Here is a 27,224-nt window from a genome sequence, read left to right as displayed (position 1 = left end):
CTAGCTCTTATAGATTAGTTTTTCGAGTTTTAGTGTAAATATTAATTCTTGGCTTCACTTTAATTTGGTTTGCTCACCTGACAGGGGATAGGGGATAAGATGCCTGATCACGGGGTCCCGCAGCTGGGGACCCCTGTGATCTTGCACACAGCACCCCATTATAATCAGTCGCCGGAGCACATTCGCTCCGGGTCTGATTACTGGCGATCATGAGGGCCGGAGCATTGTGATGTTACGGCCCCGCCCCGTGTGATGTCAGGCTCCGTACTCTCAATGCAAGCCTATGGGAGGGGGCGGGCCATGACGTCACAATGCTCCGGCCCCCGAGATCGCCAGTAATCAGACCTAGAGCGAACATGCTCCGGTGACTGATTATAACAGGGTGCGACTAGCAAGATCAGGGGGGTCCCCAGTGGTGGGACCCCGCGATCAGGCATCTTATCCCTTATCCTTTAAACGCTGAGACATTAAACTTGGGAATTTAATATAAATATTACATTTTTAAAAATCGATGTAATCTTTTCAAGACTGAGGCCCTACGGTCGTCGACATCATATTACATGTGGATTTATCACAAGAAACCAATGAAACAGCTTGGAGCGATAACAATGAACCTTAACTGATTAAGTTAAACATTCGCACTTTCACAGTGAGTCGGGGAGCTGGAACAGGTGGTACCTGGTGGAGGACCGCCAGCTCGATGCTCACCAGAATGGGTAATCAAAAAATTTAAATTAATTCAAATTTTATTTAATAAAAGTTATATAAAAAATCTGCCACATCCAGATGTTCTGCCTCAGTGATTCTAAAAGCGATACCTGTATTCTGCATGTTATGCTGAATGACAGTATTATTTCACTGATACGGAAGGATTTCACAGGGTAATTGGAAGGTCTCCCCGCGCTTGCCGGTATTGTAGATCAAACCATGGTTTGATGGTTTGGATCCATGGTTTGATCTAAAAGACCGGCAAGCACGGGGAGACCTTCCAATTACCCTGTGAAATCCTTCCGTATCGTTGTTACACGGCACCCGGTGTGGGAAGCCTGCTGCAGCCGGATTCACCTACATAAGTGTTGTGCCTTATTCTTGCACAACCGAACCAGGTAAGCATAACCAATAATTTTTTTCTACTCTGTTCCTGTAATCGGATCCTACACAAAAGGAGCGCTCTGTCTCTTTCTTTTGTTGCAGTATTATTTCACTAACACATTCCTTATGGTTATTAGGACAAGGCAAAGTGTTCTACACCCCTATTAAGCCTCTTTGTAGGCCAGAAATAGCTGTTTTTGGCGCAAATAAATTAGGTCCGAACCAGATTTTTTCTGAAAATTCGGCAAACCAGCTGAATGGAATTTTTCAGAAGATCACTCATCTCTATTGATAACTAGAGTTGAGCGAACTTTTCAAATATTCCATTCAGCCGATTCACCGAATTTTCCCCCAAAAATTGTTTCGATCCAAATTTATTTGTGGCGAAACTATATTAAAAAATGGCTATTTCTGGCCTACAGAGATCCTCAATAGGGGTATAGAACACTTTGCTGTGTTCTAACACGCATATGGAGTGTGCTGGGGTAGTGAAATAATACTTTTATTCAGGATAACATGCAGATTACCGGCATCGCTTTTAGAATCACTGCTGCAGAGCGGCACAATGACAGAGCCTGGAGGGGCATCAGTATGAGGAGACCATATAGTGGCTGAATGACACAGCTTGGAGGTGTTGGCAGCATGAGGAAACCATATAGTGGATAAATGACACAGCTTGGGTGAGGCTGAAGCATGAGGAGACAATATAGTGGCTGAATGGTACAGCCAGGAGTTGGCAACAGCATGAGTAGGAGTAGACACTAGGCCTTCACAATCCCTAAGATTAAAAGATGAATTCAGAAATTTAAACAGAAGATTTTGGATAGCTAGTGCTACCTACATAACAAATTTTGGTTTAAAGCGGTATCAGTAAACCATATATTGCCTGAATGACACAGCCTGGAGTTGGCTGAAGCATGACGAGACCCCAGGGCTTCACATTCCCCTAAGAAAAAACACAAGAATATTTGAAATTTCAAATGAAGAATTTGGATAGCTAGTGCTACCTACCATAACAACATTTTTATTCCCAGACCCAGGCCCAGCAGTGGTATCAGTAAACCATATATTGCCTAAACGACACCGCCTGGAGTTAACTGAAGCATGAGGAGACCCCAGGGCTTCACAACCCTCCCCCCCCCCCCCCCAAAAAAAAACACAAGAATTTCTGAAATTTAAAATGAAGAATTTGGATAGCTAGTGCTATCTACCATAACAACATTTTTATTCCCAGACCCAGGTCCAGCAGCGGTATCAGTAAACCATATATTGCCTGAATGACACAGCCTGGAGTTGGCTGAAGCATGAAGAGAACATTGAAATGTATGATTTTTTTCATTAAAATTTTAGAATTTGAAATTTAATTTAATGATTTTGATATGTAACTTTTAACTCCCAAGTTTTAGTGTCCCGGACCCCGGCATGTGGGTACAAAGGACCAAATCTAACAAGCCCCCTGAGGGCTCATGTGGCCGTGAGATGTAGGTACAATGTCTCCATTCCCCTAACCAGCCATTGTTTCCAACACGTTTCACCAAGGCAAACCATTTGAAGAACAGCGGGACACCGCCATGCCCTGTACACATGGTATGCTGAAGGGCCACTGAAACTTGTCCGGGCAGTAGAGGCTGAGGACATGGTGGAGGATGAGGAGGGGGAGTCGAACACTGTCACAGGACCAACAGGCTGACAGAATGGAGCTGGAAGCAGCATGAGTACACAAGAGGGGTTCACAACCCCTAAAAGTAAAAGGTGAATTTTGAAATCTCTATTGAAGATGCATGTTAGTTAGTGTTACCATCCAAAAATGTAAGGCCCAAGCCCAGAAGCATCAGTAAGCCAAGTATTTCCTGAAATATATCAACTGGCTCCAGAAAGTTAAGCAGATTTGTAAATTACTTCTATTAAAAATCTTAATCCTTTCAGTACTTATGAGCTTCTGAATTTAAGGTTGTTCTTTTCTGTCTAAATCCTCTCTGATGACACCTGTTTAGAAGCAAATCCCCATAGCAAACCTCTTCTAAACTTGGCGTTTCCCGAGAGAGGTGTCATCAGAGAGGATTTAGACAGAAAAGAACAACCTTAACTTCAGAAGCTCATAAGTACTGAAAGGATTAAGATTTTTGAATAGAAGAGATTTACAAATCTGTTTAACTTTCTGGAGCCAGTTGATAAATATAAAAAAAGTTTTTTTCTGGAATGCCCCTTTAACCCCTTAACGACACAGGACGTAAATGTACGTCCAGGTGAGGTGGTACTTAACGCACCAGGACGTACATTTACGTCCTAAGCATAACCGCGGGCATCGTAGCGATGCCCAGATCTTGCACGGCAGGTCCTGGCTATTGATCGCAGCCAGGGACCCGCCGGTAATGGCGGACACCTGCGATCCCGCGGATGTCCGCCATTAACCCCTCAGATGCCGTGATCAATACCGATCACGGCATCTGCAGGATCGCGGTCACTTAATTGGATGATCGGATCGCCCGCAGCGCTGCCGCGGCGATCCGATCATCCTGCACGGCAGCCGGTGGTCCCCTCACCTGCCTCCGCTGTCTTCCGGGAGTCTTCTGCTCTGATCTGCCTTCTCGCAGACCAGAGCAGAAGATGACCGATAACCCTGATCAGTGCTGTGTCCTATACATAGCACTGAACAGGATTAGCAATTGAATGATTGCTTTAAATAGTCCCCTATGGGGACTATTAAAGTGTAAAAATAAAAGTAAAAAAAAGTTAAAAAATAAAGTTAACAAAAATGTGAAAAACCCCCTCCCCCAATAAAAACGTAAATTGCCCCATTTTCCCTATTTCACCCCAAAAAAGTGTTAAAAAAAATATTTTATATACATATTTGGTATCACCACATGCGTAAATATCTGAACTATTAAAATAAAATGTTAATGATACCGTACGGTGAACGGCGCAAACGTAAAAAAAAAAGTCCAAAATAGCTGCTTTTTTATAACCCTTAGAGGGTTAAGGCCCAAGCCCTGAAGCATCAATAAGCCAAGTAGTTCCTGAAAGACACAGTAGCAGTCAGGAGCAGGCATCAGAAGTACCTAAGAGGGTTTCATAACCCCTTGCATTGAAAGATCAATGTTGAAATTTCTATCAAGCATGTATTTAGCTCGTGCTAAACATCCAAAAATGTAAGGCCCAAACAAAGAACCATCAATAAGCTAAGTAGTTCCTGAAACACACAGTCAGGAGCAGGCATCAGTAGTACCCAAGAGGCTTTCATAACCCCTTACATTGCAAGATGAATTTTGAAATTTCAATTACCGTATTTATCGGTGTATAACACGCACTTTTTAGGCTAAAATTTTTAGCCTAAAGTCTATGTGCGTGTTATATGCCGATACACCCCCAGGAAAGGCAGGGGGAGAGAGGCCGTCGCTGCCCGCTTCTCTCCCCCTGCCTTTCCTGGGGTCTAGAGCCCTGCTGCCGGCCCTTCTTTCCCCCTGGCCAGGGGGAGAGAAGGGCCAGTAGTAGGGCTCTAGACCTCAGGAAAGGCAGGGGGAGAGAAGCGGGCAGCGACGGCCTCTCTCCCCCTGCCTTTCCTGGGGGTGTATCGGGGTATACACGCGCACACACGCACCCTCATTTTACCATGGATATTTGGGTAAAAAACTTTTTTTTACCCAAATATCCTTGGTAAAATGAGGGTGCGTGTTATAGGCCGGTGCGTGGTATACCCCGATAAATACGGTAAGCATGTATGTAGCTAGTGCAAATAACCAAAAATGAAAGGCCCAAGGCCAGAAGCATCAGTGAGTCAAGTAGTTCCTGAAAGACACAGGATCAGTCAGGAGCAGGCATTCGCAGTACCCAAGAGCATTTCATAACCCCTTACATTTAAAGATCATTGTTAAAATTTCCATTAAGCATGTATTTAGATCAATGTTGAAATTTGCATTATAGCTACTGTTAAACATCCAAAAATTAAAAGGCCAAAGGCCAGAAGCATCAGTGAGGCAAGTAGTTCCTGAAAGACACAGGATCAGTCAGGAGCAGGCATTTGAAGTACCCAAGAGGGTTTCATAACCCTAATTAATAACCCAAGAGGATTTAATAACCATAATTGTGAAGTCTTGGTATAGCAGGATGGTCAATCTACTCTGAGGCATCTGGCATTGGTGAGTGGAAATCCTAGCTGATCCATGCATGATTCATCTTCACAAAGGTCAGTCTCTCCACATTTTTCATGGACAGATGAGTTCGCCTTGGGGTGTCTATGGCCCCGGCCGCACTAAACACCCGCTCTGATGGTGCACTACTGGCCGGGCAGGACAGCTTTTACAGGGCAAACTCTGCTAGTTGCGGTCATAAATCAAGTTTGGCTGCCCAGCGGATCTTCAAGGTTTGTTGACATGGGCATGTCAAGGTATGCCACCACCTGCTGATTCAGGTCCTGCTCCATGTCTACCTGCTGCTGACGAGTTGCTTCACTATGCTGGTGAAGAAAGCTACTCATCAGCGACTGTAGACTTAGGCTGTTGATAATGGAGCTGGTACTGATCCTGCCACCCCTCCCCAGCAGCCATGGCAGTGGAAGGGGAGCGCAGAGGGCCCCCTGAGTCAGACCTCCGAGTGGATGGACCATGTCGCCGATAGGCATCAGCCAACTGACTATGTAGGATCTCTCTGTAGGGGGTCACTACGCAAGCAACTGAGCATGCATCGTGCCATTTGCGCCAGTGACTCAGAGGGACTCCCTGCCTCCATCTCCACTGCATACTGCTCCGGTGTGTCTGGGTCCTCTTTCTCGCCTTCCTCATAATAACCCTCTTGCTCCTCTAGCTGATCATGCTCCTCCTCTTCTGTCCGATGACTAGAAACACCGCCCATCTCATCAAACCTAAACTGTTCTCCATTCTGTCCTCCTCCTCCAGTTCAGCCCCCACAGGGCTCACGTAGCCGTGAGATGTAGGCGCAACGTCTCATTGCCGTGACCAGCCATAGTTTCAATAATTTGTTGTAGGAAATGTAGGAGTGGAATTATGTTGTTCATCCCGTAATCCAGGCGATTTACAAATAATGTGGCTTCCTCAAAGGGCCTCAGCAAACAGCAGGTATCACGTATGAGCTGCCATTGATTCACATTGAAGTTACACAGGGGAGTACCCCTATCTGCTTGGATCATCAAGAAATCGGTGATGGTTTTTCTTTATTCATTTAGTCTGTCCAACATATGGAGGGTGGAATTCCAACGTGTGGCAACGTCACAAATAAGACTATGTTGTGGGATACCGTTCTGACGCTGCAGCTCAAGGAGGGTGTGCTTTGCAGTGTACGAGTGGCTGAAGTGCATGCACAGTTTCCTTCCCATTGTTAGGATGTCTTGCAAATGGGGAGAAGACTTTGGGAACCAGATTCAACAACCATATTCAACACGTGTGCCATGCAGGGCGCATGTTTCACACTTCCTTGTTACAGCACAGACACAATGTTTTTCCCATTGTCGGTCACCATGGTTCCCATTTCCAGTTTTAGTGGAGTAAGCCATACTCTGATTTCTTGATGAATGAATTTTAGCAGTTCCTCCCCTGTGTGACTCAGTTCGCCAAGGCAAACCATGTGAAGAACAGCGTGACACCGCAGTGCCCTACACACATGGTACGATGAAGGGCCACTGAGATTTGTACGTGCAGTGGAGGCCGAGGACACCGTGGAAGATGAGGAGGTGGAGTCGCACACTGTCACAGGACCAACTGCCTGAGAGCAAGAGCATGGAGGAGGAAGCGGTGTGACCTGTCCAAGTTGCTGTTGTGGCTGTGCAGGAACCACATTTATCCAGTGGGCCGTAAAAGACATGTATTTTCCCTGCCCGTAGTTACAGCTCCACACGTCGGCGCAGCCGTGCACTTTAGAACACACCGACTGGCTCAAGAGTCCACCACTTGAAATGGGAGGAAATGCAGCACCAGCAACTTGGAAAGGAGGACATTCAGCTTCTGCACCATTGGATGAGTGGGTGCATACTGTTGTCTCCTGGACATGGCTTCGCCTATGGATTGTTGGCGGAATGGCTGACTACAAGTAGTAGGAGCAGAAGCATCTGTAGTGACAGAAGGAGGGTATGACACACTGAAGGAGGGAGTGGCGTGCCACTGGGTGATGCTGCAGGCTGGACCACCACATCTGAGCCACGGTTGTCCCAGGCTGCTTTATGGTGGCGCATAATATGTTGACGCAGGGCCGTGGTGCCAACATTGCTACCCTGTCCACGCGTCCCCTTCTGCTGACATATCTTGCATGTGGCTGTGTTAACTTCCTCCAGATGCTTGATGAAAAATTGCCAAACCGCCGAGTATCTGATTTTACCACCAACAGTGCGCAATAATTGACTGCTACTGCCGCCGTCTCCATGAACCCCCGTTCCACTACCTCCCGGAAAGGTAGGCTGCCGCGAAGCAGGTGGCCTACCTCAGGCACGTTTGGCTCCTGAATTTCCACTTCTGCCACTATGCTGACTGCCAACCATGCTACAACCTTGCTGGCTCATCTGCTGCCTCACGGGCAACCTGCAACCCTCTTCTGCTGATGATGATGAAGCCCCCTCTGCACCCGGCTCCCAAGTGCGATCGGCTTCATCATCATCGAGTTCTATCTGCATGTCACTGATGTCCTCCTCAGGTTCCTCAACAGTGTATGATTCAGGACCCTGAATGCTGGAAATACCACCTCCCACGTCACCCTCCTCATCAATAATTGCCCACCTAGTGTAGAAAGCGGCAGATGTCTCCTTCACTTCTTGGCTGGGCAGTAGCTGCTGATGTCTAATACACCTCACTGAATAGTGAAACTGAACCCACTGCGTAAGATACCTCTTTAGGGGAGGGAACAGCATAGGACAGAGGCAATGGAAGAACAGGGACTGCTCCTGGGCCATGCCAACTGAGGGTTGTGTCTGAGGAACCCACCGACTGTTGACTGGGGGTATCAGATGTTACTTGTGATGAAGTGGATGACTGCTTCAACCAATCAACGGCGACAGATGGATTGTCAGTAGAGACACGACCGGTAGCTGATATCGGGAGCTCAGGCCTCTCGCTGTGACTCCTGCTGCCACTCGCCCCTAGTCTGCTGTGACCTCTGCCTGATAAATTTAGGCCTCTGCCACTCCTATGAGCACGTCCTGGCACTTCTCTGCCTGACATACATAGTGCGTATACAAGGGGAGAAAATACGCTTCACTACACGCCTTTCACTGTATGTGGGCTTGTTGCAGATTAACAGGTTCAAAAAAGCACACTACTTAGATGTAGCTATGTGGTATGCACATATGACATGGAAAAAAGGCTCTATAGTACACTTGGAAAACGTATTTTCGTAACACACCAGCCGGTGGTTACTATTGTCTGGCCTTTCACTGTATGTAGGTTTGTTTCAGATTAACAGATACAAAAAAGCACACTATTTATTTGTAGGTATGTGGCATGCACATATAACAGAAAAAAAGGCTCTATATACACTAGGAAAATGTATTTTCGTAACACACCAGCTAGTGGTTACTATTCCCTGGCCTTTCACTGTATGTAGGTTTGTTTCAGATTAACATGTACAAAAAAGCACACTATTTATTTGTAGGTATGTGGTATGCACATATGACGGGAAAAAAAGGCTCTATAGTACACTTGAAAAACGTATTTTCGTAAAGCACAAACCAGTGATTACTTTTGCCTGGACTTTCCCAGTATCTAGACTTGTTACAGATTTACAGATACAAAATAGTAGACTGCTTTGATGACGTATGTAGTATTCACTTATGAGGACAGAAAAATGCGCCTAAAGAAGCCTAAAAACTTTGTAAGTTTTGTAAAACACCAGCTGGTGAGTACTGTTGCTTGGACTTTCACAGCATGTAGGCCCTTGACAGATTAAAAGGTAAAAAATAGTACACTACTTAGATGTAGGAATGTGGTATGCACGTATGAGGGCAAAACAATGCTCTACAATACGCAAAAAAAACCTTAGTATTTTTGTAAAACACTAGCCGGTGAGTACTGTTGCTTGGACTTTCACAGTATGTAGGCCTTTCACAGATTAACAAGTACAAAATGCTACACTAATTAGATGTAAGTATGCAGTATGCACTGATGAGGGCAGAAAAATGCGCAACAATACGCCAAAAAACTCTGTATTTTTGTAAAACACCAGCCGGTGAGTACTGTTGCTTGGACTTTCACAGTATGTAGGCCCTTGACAGATTAACAGGTACAAAATGGTACACTTATTAGATGTACGTATGTGGTATGCACGTATGAGGGCAAAAAAATGTGCAACAATACACCCAAAAATTCTGTATTTTTGTAAAACACCAGCCGGTGATTACTATTGCCAGGACTTTCCCAGTATCTAGACTTTTTACAGATACAAAATAGTAGACTTCTTTGATGTAGGTATGTGGTATGCACGTATGAGGGCAGACAAATGCACTACAGTCTGCTGAAAAACATATTTTTGCACAGCAGCAGGCCACAACAGTGCACCACCACAAAAAAAAAGCGGGGATTAAACCCTAAATTGCTGTTACGCCGAGCGCTCCGGGTCCCCGCTCCTCCCCGCAGCTCTCGCAGCGTTCTCTCATTCGCAGCGCCCCGGTCAGACCTGCTGACCGGGGCGCTGCGATATTACTCCCAGCCGGGATGCGATTCGCGATGCGGGACGCGCCCGCTCGCGATGCGCATCTCGGCTCCCGTACCTGACCCGTTCCCCGTCTGTGTTGTCCCGGCGTGCGCGGCCCCGCTCCTTAGGGCGCGCGCGCGCCGGGTCTCTGCCATTTAAAGGGCCGCTGCGCCACTGATTGGCACAGCAGGCCTAATCAGTATTCTCACCTGTGCACTCCCTATTTATACCTCACTTCCCCTGCACTCCCTCGCCGGATCTTGTTGCCATTGTGCCAGTGAAAGCGTTCCCTTGTGTGTTCCTAGCCTGTGTTCCAGACCTCCTGCCGTTGCCCCTGACTACGATCCTTGCTGCCTGCCCTGACCTTCTGCTACGTCCGACCTTGCTCTTGTCTACTCCCTTGTACCGCGCCTATCTTCAGCAGTCAGAGAGGTTGAGCCGTTGCTGGTGGATACGACCTGGTTGCTACCGCCGCTGCAAGACCATCCCGCTTTGCGGCGGGCTCTGGTGAATACCAGTAGCAACTTAGAACCGGTCCACCAACACGGTCCACGCCAATCCCTCTCTGGCACAGAGGATCCACCTCCAGCCAGCCGAATCGTGACAGTAGATCCGGCCATGGATCCCGCTGAAGTCCCACTGCCAGTTGTCGCCGACCTCACCACGGTGGTCGCCCAGCAGTCGCAACAGATAGCGCAACAAGGCCACCAGCTGTCTCAACTGACCGTGATGCTACAGCAGCTATTACCACAACTCCAGCAACAATCTCCTTCGCCAGCTCCTGCACCTCCTCCGCAGCGAGTGGCCGCTTCCGGCCTACGATTATCCTTGCCGGATAAATTTGATGGGGACTCTAAGTTTTGCCGTGGCTTTCTTTCACAATGTTCCCTGCACTTGGAGATGATGTCGGACCAGTTTCCTACTGAAAGGTCTAAGGTGGCTTTCGTAGTCAGCCTTCTGTCTGGGAAAGCTCTGTCATGGGCCACACCGCTCTGGGACCGCAATGACCCTGTCACTGCCTCTGTACACTCCTTCTTCACGGAGATTCGAAGTGTCTTTGAGGAACCTGCCCGAGCCTCTTCTGCTGAGACTGCCCTGCTGCACCTGGTCCAGGGTAATTCTTCTGTTGGCGAGTACGCCATCCAATTCCGTACTCTTGCCTCCAAATTATCCTGGAATAATGAGGCCCTCTGCGCGACCTTTAAAAAAGGCCTATCCAGCAACATTAAAGATGTGCTGGCCGCACGAGAAATTCCTGCTAACCTGCATGAACTTATTCATCTGGCCACCCGCATTGACATGCGTTTTTCCGAAAGGCGTCAGGAGCTCCGCCAGGATATGGACTTTGTTCGCACAAGGCGGTTTCTCTCCCCGGCTCCTCTCTCCTCTGGTCCTCTGCAATCCGTTCCTGTGCCTCCCGCCGTGGAGGCTATGCAAGTTGACCGGTCTCGCTTGACACCTCAAGAGAGGACACGACGCCGCATGGAGAATCTGTGCCTGTACTGTGCCAGTACCGAACACTTCTTGAAGGATTGTCCTATCCGTCCTCCCCGCCTGGAAAGACGTACGCTGACTCCGCACAAAGGTGAGACAGTTTTTGATGTCAACTCTGCTTCTCCACGCCTTATTGTGCCTGTGCGGATATCTTCCTCTACCTTCTCCTTCTCTGCTATGGCCTTCTTGGATTCCGGATCTGCAGGAAATTTTATTTTGGCCTCCCTCATCAACAGGTTCAACATCCCGGTGACCAGTCTCGCCAGACCCCTCTACATCAATTCTGTTAACAATGAAAGATTGGACTGTACCGTGCGTTACCGCACGGAACCTCTCCTAATGTGCATCGGACCTCATCACGAAAAAATTGAATTTTTGGTCCTCTCCAACTGCACTTCTGAAATTCTTCTTGGATTACCGTGGCTTCAACGCCATTCCCCAACCCTTGATTGGTCCACAGGAGAAATCAAGAACTGGGGTACTTCTTGTCTCAAGGACTGTCTTAAACCGGTTCCCAGTACTCCCTGCCGTGACCCTGTGGTTCCCCCTGTATCCGGTCTTCCTAAGGCTTATATGGACTATGCTGACGTCTTTTGCAAGAAGCAAGCTGAGACTTTACCCCCTCACAGGCCTTATGACTGTCCTATTGACCTCCTCCCGGGTACTATTCCACCCCGGGGCAGAATCTATCCTCTGTCTGCTCCAGAGACTCTTGCCATGTCAGAGTACATCCAGGAAAATTTAAAAAAGGGGTTTATCCGCAAATCCTCCTCTCCTGCCGGAGCTGGATTTTTTTTTGTGTCCAAAAAAGATGGCTCCCTATGCCCTTGCATTGACTACCGCGGACTTAATAAAATCACGGTAAAAAACCGCTACCCCTTACCTCTTATCTCGGAACTCTTTGATCGCCTACAAGGTGCCCACATCTTTACCAAACTGGACTTAAGGGGGGCTTATAATCTCATCCGCATCAGGGAGGGGGACGAATGGAAGACTGCATTTAACACCAGAGATGGACACTTTGAGTATCTGGTCATGCCCTTTGGCCTGTGCAACGCCCCTGCCGTCTTCCAACTTTGTTAATGAAATTTTTCGTGATCTTTTATATTCCTGTGTTGTGGTTTATCTGGACGATATTCTGATTTTTTCTGCCAACTTAGAAGAACACCGCCAGCATGTCCGCATCGTTCTTCAGAGACTTCGGGACAATCAACTTTATGCCAAAATGGAGAAATGTCTCTTTGAATGTCAATCTCTTCCTTTCCTAGGATACTTGGTCTCTGGCCAGGGACTACAAATGGACCCAGATAAACTCTCTGCCGTCTTAGATTGGCCACGCCCCTCCGGACTCCGTGCTATCCAACGTTTTTTGGGGTTTGCCAATTATTACAGACAATTTATTCCACACTTTTCCACTATTGTGGCTCCTATCGTGGCTTTAACCAAGAAAAATGCCAATCCCAAGTCCTGGTCTCCACAAGCGGAAGACGCATTTAAACATCTCAAGTCTGCCTTTTCTTCTGCTCCCGTGCTCTCCAGACCTGACCCATCTAAACCCTTCCTATTGAAGGTAGATGCCTCCTCAGTGGGAGCTGGAGCTGTCCTTCTACAAAAAAATTCTTCCGGGCATGCTGTTACTTGTGGTTTTTTTTCTAGGACCTTCTCTCCAGCGGAGAGAAATTACTCCATCGGGGATCGAGAACTACTGGCCATTAAATTGGTGCTTGAGGAATGGAGGCATCTGCTGGAGGGATCAAAATTTCCAGTTTTCATATACACTGATCACAAGAATCTCTCCTATCTCCAGTCTGCCCAACAACTGAACCCTCGCCAGGCCAGGTGGTCGTTGTTCTTTGCCCGTTTTAACTTTGAAATTCATTTTCGCCCTGCTGACAAGAACATTAGGGCCGATGCCCTCTTTCGTTCTTCTGATGCCTCTGAAGTAGAGGTCTCTCCGCAACACATCATTCCTCCGGACTGTCTGATCTCCACTTCTCCAGCCTCCATCAGGCAAACTCCTCCAGGGAAGACCTTCGTTTCTCCACGCCAGCGTCTCGGGATTCTCAAATGGGGACACTCCTCCCATCTCGCAGGCCATGCGGGCATCAAAAAATCCTTGCAACTCATCTCTCGTTTTTATTGGTGGCTGACTCTGGAGACGGATGTTGTTGATTTTGTGCGGGCCTGTACTGTCTGTGCCCGGGATAAGACTCCTCGCCAGAAGCCTGCTGTCCTCCTTCATCCTCTACCCGTTCCCGAACAGCCTTGGTCACAGATTGGTATGGACTTTATTACAGACTTGCCCTCATCCCGTGGCAACACAGTTGTTTGGGTGGTCGTTGATCGATTTTCCAAGATGGCACATTTTATTCCTCTTCCTGGTCTTCCTTCAGCGCCTCAGTTGGCGAAGCAATTTTTTGTACACATTTTTCGTCTTCATGGATTGCCCACGCATATCGTCTCGGATAGAGGCGTCCAATTCGTGTCTAAAATCTGGAGGGCCCTCTGTAAACAGCTCAAGATTAAATTAAACTTCTCTTCTTCTTATCATCCCCAATCCAATGGGCAAGTAGAAAGAATTAATCAGGTCCTGGGTGACTATTTACGGCATTTTGTTTCCTCCCGCCAGGATGACTGGGCAGATCTTCTACCATGGGCCGAATTCTCATACAACTTCAGAGTCTCCGAATCTTCTGCTAAGTCCCCATTTTTCGTGGTGTACGGCCGTCACCCTCTTCCCCCCCTCCCTACTCCCTTGCCCTCTAGTTTGCCCGCGGTGGATGAAGTGACTCGTGATCTTTCCACCATATGGAAAGAGACCCAAAATTCTCTTTTACAGGCTTCATCCCGGATGAAAAGATTTGCCGATAAGAAAAGAAGAACTCCCCCCATTTTTGCTCCCGGAGACAAGGTATGGCTCGCCGCTAAATATGTCCGCTTTCGTGTCCCCAGTTACAAACTGGGACCACGCTATCTTGGTCCTTTCAAAGTCTTGTGGCAGATTAACCCTGTCTCTTACAAACTCCTTCTTCCTCCTTCTCTTCGTATTCCCAATGCCTTCCATGTCTCTCTCCTTAAACCACTCATCATTAACTGCTTCTCTCCCAAACTTGTTTCTCCCACTCCTGTTTCCGGTTCTTCTGACGTCTTCTCCGTGAAGGAGATTCTGGCCTCCAAGACGGTCAGAGGAAAAAAAATTTTTTTGGTGGATTGGGAGGGCTGTGGCCCAGAAGAGAGATCCTGGGAACCTGAGGACAACATCCTGGACAAAAGTCTTATCCTCAGGTTCTCAGGCTCCAAAAAGAGGGGGAGACCCAAGGGGGGGGGTACTGTTACGCCGAGCGCTCCGGGTCCCCGCTCCTCCCCGGAGCGCTCGCAGCGTTCTCTCATTCGCAGCGCCCCGGTCAGACCTGCTGACCGGGTGCGCTGCGATATTACTCCCAGCCGGGATGCGATTCGCGATGCGGGACGCGCCCGCTCGCGATGCGCATCTCGGCTCCCGTACCTGACCCGTTCCCCGTCTGTGTTGTCCCGGCGCGCGCGCGCCGGGTCTCTGCCATTTAAAAGGCCGCTGCGCCACTGATTGGCGCAGCAGGCCTAATCAGTATTCTCACCTGTGCACTCCCTATTTATACCTCACTTCCCCTGCACTCCCTCGCCGGATCTTGTTGCCATTGTGCCAGTGAAAGCGTTCCCTTGTGTGTTCCTAGCCTGTGTTCCAGACCTCCTGCCGTTGCCCCTGACTACGATCCTTGCTGCCTGCCCTGACCTTCTGCTACGTCCGACCTTGCTCTTGTCTACTCCCTTGTACCGCGCCTATCTTCATCAGTCAGAGAGGTTGAGCCGTTGCTGGTGGATACGACCTGGTTGCTACCGCCACTGCAAGACCATCCCGCTTTGCGGCGGGCTCTGGTGAATACCAGTAGCAACTTAGAACCGGTCCACCAACACGGTCCACGCCAATCCCTCTCTGGCACAGAGGATCCACCTCCAGCCAGCCGAATCGTGACAATTGCACTCTGTCACAGAGTCTTAAGAATGGTGTGAACTGGTTTTTATACCGTCTACAGACTATTATAAGCAGCAGATGATTTCTTGTGGAAAAAATACACAGAATTGCACTGAAAAATCTTTCCTGCCTCCTGTGATAAGTTTCATGAAGTTCAGGCAGCTTGTTGATATGTATGAAGCAATGAAAAGCTATCTGCCCCTCTCTGATGAAATGCTGAATAAAGTGAATGGGAGGTTTATGGCTAGCGTAAAACTCCTTCTCAGTCAGAACTAGTGTTGAGCGGCATAGGCCATATTCGAATTCGCGAATATTCGCGAATATATGGAAGAATATTCGTCATATATTCGCGAATATTCGCATATTCGCAATATTCTCGTTTAATTTTCGCATATGCGAAAGTTCGCATATGCGAAAATTAACATATGCGAAAATAAGCATATACAAAATTAGCACGTGCGAAAATTCGCATATGCGAAAATTAGCCTATGCGAATTTTTGCATATGCGAATTTTCACACGCCAGTCTCACACAGTAGTATTAGAGCCTTCTTTACACCACACAAGCTGGAAGCAGATGATGTGTGATGTGTACTGTGAAAAAAAACGAAAAAAGAATGAATATTCGTAATTACGAATATATAGCGCTATATTCGCGAAATTCGCGAATATGCGATATTTGCGAATAATATTCGAATTGCGAATATTCGCGAGCAACACTAGTCAGAACAAGCAAAGCAATGCACTTCTCTCCACAACGCTGATGTAAATAGCAGTTGGCAGTGGAACACTGTGGTATAAGCAGTTCAGCGTGTTTGTGTAACACACACAGACACGCAGTCCGTCCTATCTCTGCAGTGTATATGGCATGAAATGAGCAGACGCAAGATGGCTGCCGATTAAATAGGTCAACGAATGCTGATAGGCTGCATGTGACATGTGATTTAGGGTCATCCTGCCTACCTCCCTTCCCGCCATACTTTCCTGCCCTCCCATAATCCCCTGCCCCATGTAGTGACATGTGGATCCTCCATTTTAGGTCTCCTTTAGCCTGGAACGCTGTAAAATGCAGTTTAATGAAGTGATTCGCGCAACAGAATTGTGGCGATATTTGCATTTGTTGTGAATTCAGCTTCGATTCGCTCATCTCTAGTAAAGATATATTGTATGAATTAAGTATTGTACCATGTATATGACATCACCTTACTTGTTTTTCTGCTTGCAACATATATAAGGGGTCCTTCCCCCCCCCCCTACTCAACAGAACAGATACTGAACACTGCGTCTGTGTCTTTTCTCTGAGTTTGTAATACACATATATGGTATACAGGTAATAGAACAATTAACGTTGCACTCACCACAAGACACAGCATGGAGGTTTTCAAATCTGGGTTTATTCGTAAGTACAAAGTCCTATAAAGTCAAAGTAGGTTGTAGGGAAGGGAGGGAAGCAGACATCAGCTCCGTGGCTGAGTGCAACAAATCATTTTGCAGTGAAACTGCTTGATCACGCAATTTCAGTGCGAAATGATTCGTTGCACTCAGCCAGCTCCATGGAGCTCAAACCTGCTTTGACTGTATAGCACTTCGTATTTACAAATAAACCCGGATTTGAAAACCTCCATGCTGTGTCTTGTGGTGAGTGCAACGTTACTTTTTCTATTACCTGTATACCACATATAGCTCTTCACTTCATTAGCACCTCCACTCTTGCCGACACACCTGGTCCCCCACAGCGCGGGCTTCGGCCATTGTTCTAATTATTTCGATGGCTTTCTGGTGCTGTTTGGCTTGTTGCTATACAGAAACATATATATGTATATATATATATATATATATATAAATATATATATATATATATATATATATATATATATATTAATTAGAAACTCTGTGACATCGCATTGAAGTCCCCTTGAAGACTTTCCCCACAGGGGGTCCATTGTTCTGGCACCATGGGGGCTTTGTAAACACATATGGCCTTCAATTCGGGACACATTTTTTCTCCAAAAGACCATGGGCTCTCCTTTTCTTCTGAAAATTGTAGTGCGCCCGCAGAGCACTTTACATCCACATATGTTCTTACACAGAAGAAATGGGGTTACACATTTTGGGGGGCTGTTTTCCTATTTTCCCTTGTGAAAATGATTTTTTTTTTCATTTTCCCATCCAACTTTAATGAAAATTGTCAAACACCTGTGGGGTGTTAAGGCTCACTATACCCCTTGTTACGTTTCGTGAGGAGTGTAGTTTTAAAAATGGGGTCATGTGGGTATTTATTTTTTGTGTTTATGTCAGAACCACTGTAAAATCAGCCACCCATGTGCAAATCACCAATTAGGCCTCAAATGTACATAGTGCACCCTCACTCCTGAGCCCTGTTGTGCGCCCGCAGAGCATTTTACACCCATATAATGGGTATTTTTCTACTCAGGACCTCTTGTAAAAATGAAAAGTATAGGGCAACACCAGCATGTTAGTGTAAAAAAAAATTTTTTTTTACAATAATATGCAAGTGTACACCCCGAATTTACCTTTTCATAAGGGGTAAAAGGAGAAAAAGCCCACCAAAATTTGTTAGGCAATTTCTCCCTAGTATGGAAATACCCCATATGTGGCACTAAATTGTTGCCTTGAAATATGACAGGGGTCCGAAGTGAGAGAGCGCCATGCAGATTTGAGGCCTAAATTAGGCATTTGGATAGGGATGGACCCGGATGCAAGAATTACACTTGCCTCCGATACCAAGATTACGCTACGGCAGTGTCTGCCAAACCCTGCCCTGCCTCCAGCTGTTGCAAAACTCCCAGCATGCCATGACAGTCAATGGCTGTCTGGCAATACTGGGAGTTGTTGTTTTGCAACAGCTGGAGGCTCCGTTTTGGAAACGATGCTGTACCAGACATTTTTCTTTTTTTTTTCTTGGGGGGGGGGGGGGGTAACTGTATAGAGGTATATGTAGTGTTTTACTTTATATTTTGTACAGTGTAGTATAGTGTTTTTAGGGTACATTCACACGGGTGGGGGTTTACAGCGAGTTTCCCACTGGGAGTTTGAGCTGCAGCGGAAAATGTGCTGCATCTCAAACTTGCAGCGACAAACTCACTGTAAACCCCAGCCCCCATCTCCAGCTGTTGCATAACTACAACTCCCAGCATGCTCTTTGGCTGTCTTTGCATGCTTGGGGTTGTAGTTATGCAACAGCTGGAGGCACACTGGTTGCAAAACACTGAGAGCTTGTTATTTAACTCAGTGTTTTGCAACCAGTGTGCCTCCAGCTGTTGCAAAACTACAACTATCAGTCTATCTCGGACGGCACTTATCATCCTTTTTTTCAGGGTCACCGGGGACCCGATTGACTACTTATATAGGTTTGATTTTGTCGTACTTCGGGAAAAAATAATAACTACATGCAGGAAAATGTATACGTTTAAAATTGTCATATTCTGACCCCTATTACCTTTTTATTTTACCACATATGGGGCAGTACGAGGGCAAATTTTTTGCGCCATGATCTGAAGTTTTTAGCGGTATCCTTTTTTTATTGATCAGACATTTTGATCAATTTTTATTAATTTTTTCATGATATAAAAAGTGACCAAAAATACGCTATTTTGGAATTTGGAATTTTTTTTTGCGCATACGCCATTGACCATGCGGTTTAATTAATGATATATTTTTATAGTTCGGACATTTACGCACGCGGCGATACCACATATGTTTGTATTTATTTTTATTTACATGATTTTTTTTATGGGAAAAGGGGGTGATTTGGACTTTTATTAGGGAAAGGGTAATTCACATTTGTTAACTTTTTTTCTTACACTTTTTTTTCCCAGTGTTATAGCTCCCATGGGACCGACCCGATATGACACGGGGTCACCGCGTTATATCGCAGGAGCCGGCCAAGGACGTAAATATACGTCCTTGGTCGTTAAGGGGTTAAAGGGGTACTCCGGTAGAAAACCATTTTCTTTAAATCAACTGGTGCCAGAAATGTAAACAGATTTGTAAATTACTTCTATTGAAAAATCTTAATCCTTCCAGTACTGATCAGCTGCTGTATTCTCCAGAGGGAGTTGAGTTGTTCTTTTCTGTCTGATCACAGTGTTCTCTGCTGACACCTCTGTCCATGTCAGGAACTGTCCAGAGCAGGATAGGTTTGTTATGGGGATTTGCTCCAGCTCTGGACAATTCCTTACACAAACAGAGGTGTCAGCAGAGAGCTCTGTGGTCAGACAGAATAGAACAATTCAACTTCCTCTGTAGTATACAACAGCTGATAAGTACTGGAAGGATTAAGATTTTTTAATAGAAGTCATTTAAGAATCTGTTTAACTTTCTGGAGCCAGTTGATGAAAAAAATTGTTTTCCACTGGAGTACCCCTTTAAGTTTGTGTTATGTGTACTATGTATATGTGCACATAAATATACTTACATGGTTAACTCAAGATCTTCCTCAATGCCTGTAAAAATAAAAAATAGAAAGTTTAAGATTAACTCCAATGCTGAAATAAGTTAAAAACACAACTTTTTGGTAAAAGAAAAGTAAGCTAAAAGAATTAGGAAATCACAGCAGCATATTTGCCAGCATATTTGACAATACCCCCCCCCCCCCCCACCATGGCTGCCAAGCTCCGCTTCACCATTATACACAGTGATCGCTGCTGCCTGCTGGAAATCACTTCCAGAGCCATCCTAGTCTGCCTATTTATCCTGAGAATACACAAGGCCAATGCTGGCAGCTGATCTCCTTCTCCAACAATGCACCTTCTTAACGACACATAACGTAAATGTATGTCCTTTTGTCCTGGCACCTAATGCACCAGAACGTGTTCGCATCATGCATGGCAGGTCCCGACTGCTATCAGCAGCCAACGACCCACTGATAATGGCGGCCATCAGTGATGGTGCTGATGTTCACCATTAACCCCTCAGATGCAGTGATCAATACAGATCACGGCATCTGCGGCAATGTGGGTGCTTCAATGGATGACCGGATTGTCCGCGGCACGGCCACGAGGATCTGATCATCCAAGATGGCAGCCAGAGATCCCCTCACCTGTTCCGGCCATCATCCCAGGGTCTTCTTCTCTGGTCTACTGGAAGGCAGATCACCGATAATACTGATCAGTGTCATGCATAGCACTGTTCAGTATCTGCAATCTAAGACTTTCTATAGATAGCCTCCTATGGGAAAATAGTAAAAAAAAAAAAAAAAAAAAAAGGGAAAAAGCCCATCCACTAATAAAAAATGTAATAGCCCCTTTTTCCCATTTTCCCCCAAAAAGTGTAAAAATAAAAATTAATAAACATATTTGTTATCGCTGCATGTGTAAACTATTAAAATTTTATGTTAATGATCTCATACGGTGAACGGTGTAAATGTAGAAAAGAAAAAGTCTAAAACTGCAGCATTTTTGTGACATGACATTCCCCAAAAAATAATAAAAAGCAATTAAAAAGTCACATACTGTTTATTCAAAAGTGGAACCGATAAAAACTACAGATCACGGCGCAAAAATTAGCCCTCATACAGCCCTGTATACTGAAAATAATGAGAAAGTTATAGGTGGTCAAAATAGAGTGATTTTAAACATTCTAATTTTGTTAATTGATTGAATTTTTTAATCAGTACAATAATAGAAAAGCATGTACCGTATATACTCGAGTATAAGCCGAGTTTTTCAGCAAAATTTTTCGTGCTGAAAACGCCCCCCTCGGGTTATACTCGAGTGAACTAAAAAAAATAAAAAATAAAATACCAATGGAGGGGTGGTCCGGGCCGTCCATCTTCGGCCATCTATCCTGCAGGGATCGTCCGGTGGGGAGGGTTAGTCTTTCCGGGCTGTCCATCTTCATCGGGAGGCCCTCTTTTACGCTCCAGGTCGGCCCTGAACTAGTGACGCTTAATTAACGCCACCGCGCAGGGACATTCATGCGCAGGGACGTCACGGACGTCTGCTGCGCACGGACGTCACTGCGCGTCGTCGTCATCGCAACGTCACTAGTCCGTGGCCGGCCCGGAGCAGAGAAGAGGGCCTCCTGGTGAAGATGGACAGCCAGGAATGATTAATCCTCCCCACCAGACAGTACCTGCAGCATAGATGGCGGAAGATGGACGGCCCGGTGAGTAGAAAACAAAAGGGGGGTCTGGATGATGACGAAGGGATTGACAGGTGGTGATGATGAAGGGGGGGTGAGGATTAGGGGGATGATGACGAGGGGGATCATCACCCTGTCATTATCACCCTGTCATTATGACTGGGTGATAATGACAGGGTGATGATGATGAGGGTGATAATGACTGGGGGGATAATGACAGGGTGATGATGATGAGGGTGATATTGACGGGGGTGATGATGACGGGGGTGTTAATGACAGGGGTCTGGATGATGACAGGGGGGATGATGACATGGGGGGATGATGTATTTCCCACCCTAGGCTTATAGTCAAGTCAATAACTTTTCCTAGGTTTTTGGGGTGAAATTAGGGGCCTCGGCTAATATTCAGAACAGCTAATACTCGAGTATATACGCTAAACACGGGTATGTTTTTAATCGTATTGACCCACAGAGTAAAAAAAAGGTAAAGTGTACAGCATGAAAATGAAACCTAAAAATTCGTAAATATGTTTTTTTTTTCAATTTCCCCACACAAATAATATTTTTTTTGTTGCACCATACATTTTATTGTAAAATAAATAATGTCAGTACAAAGGAGAATTGGTCGCGCAGAAAATAAGCCCTCATATGGTTCTGTAAATGGAAATATAAAAGCGTTATAATTTGTTGGAGACGAGGAGAAAAAAATGCAAAAATGTCCTTAAATGGGCACTCTCATTAAAAAATGTTTTGCTATTGCACTCCTTATGGTAAATGAAAAATATTTCTAATATACTTTGTTTAAAAAAAATGAAGTTTTCTATGTTTTATTTGTGCTTAAAATATCTCAAGAGCACATTTTCCCCTAACTCATACACAGACTTTGGACCAAAGTTCAAATACAGGAAGTGCCGCCTGGAGTGCTGAGGGGGGGGGGGGGGGTCCAACCAACAGCATATGGCAGTTATGTGTGAGAGGAGCTATAATTGGATGAGGCTGGACACCCCCTCAGCACTCCAGGCGGCACTTCCTGTGTTTGGACTTTGGTCCAAAGTCTGTGTATGAGTTGGGGGAAAATGTGCTCTTGAGCTTTTTTAAGCACAAATAAAACATAGAAGACTTCATTTTTTTTAAGCAAAGTATATTAGAAATATTTTTCATTTACCATAAGGAGCACAATAGCAAACATTTGTTTTAATGAGAGTGGCCCTTTAAGGCCAAAATGGCCTGTGTCCTTAAGGGGTTAAAGTGATATTTGAGGATTTCAACTTTTTTCAAGCATACTGCCCAGAATGCCGGCATTTAAAAAGAAAACTGAGCAGCAGTGTGATGTATTGAAACTCTGGCCTTCTTCCAGCGCCTAACACATCATACAATTCTTACTGGTCTTATTTCTCTCTATACTGTGTCTTTCTTAGAAAAAGTATATATCTATTGTCAACTCAGCGATTTATTAGAGAGATAAAACAGGAGATGGGGCTAGCTACTCTCTCTTCGCAATTGTACAATTCACCCAAGACAAGAGGGTGAATGGAGATAAAAAGCTGTAAAACTTATATGTTTATTCTAGAGAACAATACACGATGTTCCAAATTATTATGCAAATTATATTTTCTCATTTGCCTTAATAATTGAAGTAAATAACAGTCAGCATAATTCTCCTGTTATCAACTATTAAGAGTACAATTCAAATGTTATTGAGCAAACCTCCTAATGATAATATAATTTTTTTTAAATGTAAAACTTTTAACAACATTTTTACTTTTTAAACATTTCAACAGGTCACATTATATTTTAACTCCTTATTTGATAGCAGCTTCTCAAGCCTCCATTGCACTTGTGAGTTTTGGACAGTTTCTCCTTGAATTTGTTTACAAGATGTCAGAATAGCCTCCCAGAGTTGCTGTAAACTGCCTCCCACCCTCATAGATCTTTTGCTTGAGGATGCTCCAAAGGTTCTCAATAAGATTGAGGTCAGGGGAAGATGGAGACCACACCATGAATTTCTCTCCTTTTATTCCCATAGCAGCCATTGATGCAGAGGTATTCTTTGCAGCATGAAATGGTGCATTTTCATGCATGAAGATGATTTTATTACAAAGTCACATAGTTAGTATGGATGAAAAAAGACATACGTCCATCAAGTCCAACCAAGGGATTGAAGGGAAGAGGTGTGGTGGGATTAAGGGGAAGGGATTGGATTTTATATTTCTGCATAAGCATTAATGTTATTTTGTTCCAGGAATTTATCTAACCCTGTTTTAAAGCTTTCAACTGTTCCTGCTACGACCAGTTCCTGAGGTAGACTGTTCCATGAGTTCACAGTTCTTATGGTAAAGAAGGTATGTCACCCCTTGAGACCAAACTTTTTCTTCTCCAGACGAAGGGAGTGCCCCTTGTCCTTTGAGGGGGTTTAACTTGGAACAGTTTTTCTCCATATTTTTTGTATGGGCCATTTATATACTTATATACATTGATCATATCCCCCCTCCCCCCTTAAATGTCTCTTCTCAAGGCTCAACAAATGTAATTCTTTTAAACTTTCCTCATAGATAAAATATTCCATGCCTCATATTAGTTAAGCCGTGCGTCTCTGCACCCTCTCCAGCTCCACAATGTCCCATTTATGGTGACCAAAACTGAACAGCATATTCCAGGTGAGGCCATACCAATGCTTTATAGAGGGGTAGTATTATATTCCTGTCCCTTGAGTACATGGCTATTTTGATACAAGACAATATCCTACTGGCCTTAGAAGCAGCTGCCTGACATTGCATGCTATTCTGTAGTCTATGATCTACAAGTACACCCAGATCCTTCTCTACCGGTGACTCTCCCACTTTAACCCCTCCTAAGACATACAATGCCTGCAGGTTTTTAGTACCCAGATTAGAGATGAGCGAATCGAAGTTGACAAACCCGAATTCGTTACGAATTTCATGAAAAATTTGATTTGCAACGAATACGAATATCGCCGCGATTCTATCGCATGAATCGCTTCATTAAACTCAATTTTACAGCATTCCAGGCGATTGGAGAGCTAAGATGGCGGATCCACATGTGAGTACATGGGGCAGGGGATTATGGGAGGGAGGGAAACAGCGGCGGGAATGAAGGTAGGCGGGCTGACCCTGAACCACATGTGAGATGCAGCTGTGTTCACTGACCCCTGTGATGTCACAGCCCCTATATAATTGGTGGCCATCTTTCCTCTCTTCATTTCATCTATGCACTCAGATGGAGAGGACGGGACTGCATGTGTGTGAATAGCTTATACCACAGCGTTACACTGCAACTGCTAGTCACATCAGCATTAGGGAAAGACAGGAGTGCAGAGTACTTTGCTATAACACTGAGAAGGATCATTGATAGCTAAACCTCCTATTCACGTTATTGAGCATTGCAGCAGAGAGGGGCAGATAGCTGTCAGCTGCCTCATACAGATCTCCAAGCTGTCTGAACTTTCTGAAGCATCTTATCTTCTAATTTTTCAGCCCAATTGAGTTTTTTTCTGCTCCACAAATCTTCTGCTGCTCAGAATTGTGTGACACAGTGCAATTTAGGGTCTAATCCCTGGATTTTTTTTTTTTTTTTGTGGTGCTGCACTGTTGGGTCCTGCTGCTGTTCAGAAATAAGTCATATTAGTGTGGACTTTAGTGCCTTTTTACCATTTTTCACCTGTTACTCTGTCTCTGTGCTAAATTCAGTGTTATACCACACGTTATACACCTGCCGATGTATTAAAGAAAAAAAAAACGCTTTTCCTGCGTAAAAATACGCTTGAGAGTAGCCTTATCATTGCAAACGTCCTAAATTCAAGCAAATAGTGTACCATATACCACTTTTTTGTCTGTCTCTGTGCTAAATACAGTGTTATACCACATGTTATACACGTGCCGGTGTATTAAAGACCATTTTTTTCCCTGAGTACAAATACGCTTAACAGTGGCCTTATCATTGCAAAGGGCCTAAATACAAACAAATAGCATACCATATACTACCTTTTTTTCTGTCTCTGTGCTAAATTAAGTGTAATACCACACGTTATACACCTGCCAGTGTATTAAAGAAAAAAAAGTTTTTCCTGAGTACAAATGCCTTTTTTCAGTGGCCTTATCATTGCAAAGGGCCTACATAAAAGCAAATAGCGTACCATATACCTACCACCTTTTTTTCTGTCTCTGTGCTAAATTCAGTGTTATACCACACGTTATACACCTGCCGGTGTATTAAAGAAAAAAAAGTTTTTCCTGAGTACAAATACGCTTTTTTCAGTGGCCTTATCATTGCAATGGGCATAAATACAAGCAAATAGCGTGATATTTGCCACCTTTTTTTCTGTCTCTGTGCTAAATTCAGTGTTATACCACACGTTATACACCTGCCAGGGTATTAAGGAATTTTTTTTTTTCCTGAGTACAAATACGCTGAACAGTGGCCTTATCATTGCAAAGGGCCTAAATACAAGCAAATAGCGTACCATATATTACCTTTTTTTCCTGTCTCTGTGCTAAATTCAGTGTTATACCACACGTTATACACCTGCCGGTGTATTAAAGAAAAAAAAAGGTTTTCCTGCGTAAAAATACGCTTAACAGTGGCCTTATCATTGCAAAGGGTCTAAATTCAAGCAAATAGCGTACCATATACCACCTTTTTTTCTGTCTCTGCGCTAAATTCAGTGTTATACCACACCTGCCGGTGTATTAAAGAATTTTTTTTTTTCCTGAGTACAAATACGCTTAACAGTGGCCTTATCATTGCAAAGGGCCTAAATACAAGCAAATAGTGTACCATATACTATCTTTTTTCTGTCTCTGTGCTAAATTCAGTGTTATACCACACGTTATACACCTGCCGATGTATTAAAGTAAAAAAAAGCTTTTCCTGCGTAAAAATACGCTTGAGAGTAGCCTTATCATTGCAAACGTCCTAAATTCAAGCAAATAGTGTACCATATACCACTTTTTTGTCTGTCTCTGTGCTACATACAGTGTTAAACCACATGTTATACACGTGCCGGTGTATTAAAGACCATTTTTTTCCCTGAGTACAAATACGCTTAACAGTGGCCTTATCATTGCAAAGGGCCTAAATACAAACAAATAGCATACCATATACTACCTTTTTTTTCTGTCTCTGTGCTAAATTAAGTGTAATACCACACGTTATACACCTGCCAGTGTATTAAAGAAAAAAAAGTTTTTCCTGTGTACAAATGCCTTTTTTCAGTGGCCTTATCATTGCAAAGGACCTACATACAAGCAAATAGCGTACCATATACCTACCACCTTTTTTTCTGTCTCTGTGCTAAATTCAGTGTTATACCACACGTTATACACCTGCCGGTGTATTAAAGAAAAAAAAGTTTTTCCTGAGTACAAATACGCTTTTTTCAGTGGCCTTATCATTGCAATGGGCCTAAATACAAGCAAATAGCTTACTATATGCCACCTTTTTTTCTGTCTCTGTGCTAAATTCAGTGTTATACCACACGTTATACACCTGCCAGGGTATTAAGGAATTTTTTTTTTCCTGAGTACAAATACGCTGAACAGTGGCCTTATCATTGCAAAGGGCCTAAATACAAGCAAATAGCGTACCATATATTACCTTTTTTTCCTGTCTCTGTGCTAAATTCAGTGTTATACCACACGTTATACACCTGCCGGTGTATTAAAGAAAAAAAAAGGTTTTCCTGCGTAAAAATACGCTTAACAGTGGCCTTATCATTGCAAAGGGTCTAAATTCAAGCAAATAGCGTACCATATACCACCTTTTTTTCTGTCTCTGCGCTAAATTCAGCGTTATACCACACCTGCCGGTGTATTAAAGAATTTTTTTTTTTCCTGAGTACAAATACGCTTAACAGTGGCCTTATCATTGCAAAGGGCCTAA

At 44.6% G+C, this 27,224-nt stretch overlaps 1 protein-coding gene across 3 annotated transcripts in view; it reads right to left on the bottom strand.

The window, feature by feature from the left end:
- The window catches only part of NHERF4 (NHERF family PDZ scaffold protein 4), an 818,185-nt gene that overhangs the window by 676,978 nt on the left and 113,983 nt on the right, over positions 1-27,224 (bottom strand). For all 3 annotated transcript variants that reach the window (XM_056543464.1, XM_056543466.1, XM_056543465.1), the window contains exon 2: positions 19,661-19,688. In XM_056543464.1, the coding sequence (XP_056399439.1) occupies positions 19,661-19,688 (28 nt within the window). The remainder of the gene's footprint in view (positions 1-19,660; positions 19,689-27,224) is intronic.

This window comes from Hyla sarda, chromosome 10 (assembly GCF_029499605.1).
Source record: "Hyla sarda isolate aHylSar1 chromosome 10, aHylSar1.hap1, whole genome shotgun sequence".
Taxonomy (NCBI): Eukaryota; Metazoa; Chordata; class Amphibia; order Anura; family Hylidae; genus Hyla; species Hyla sarda.
This window is presented reverse-complemented; position numbering and strand designations above follow the sequence as displayed.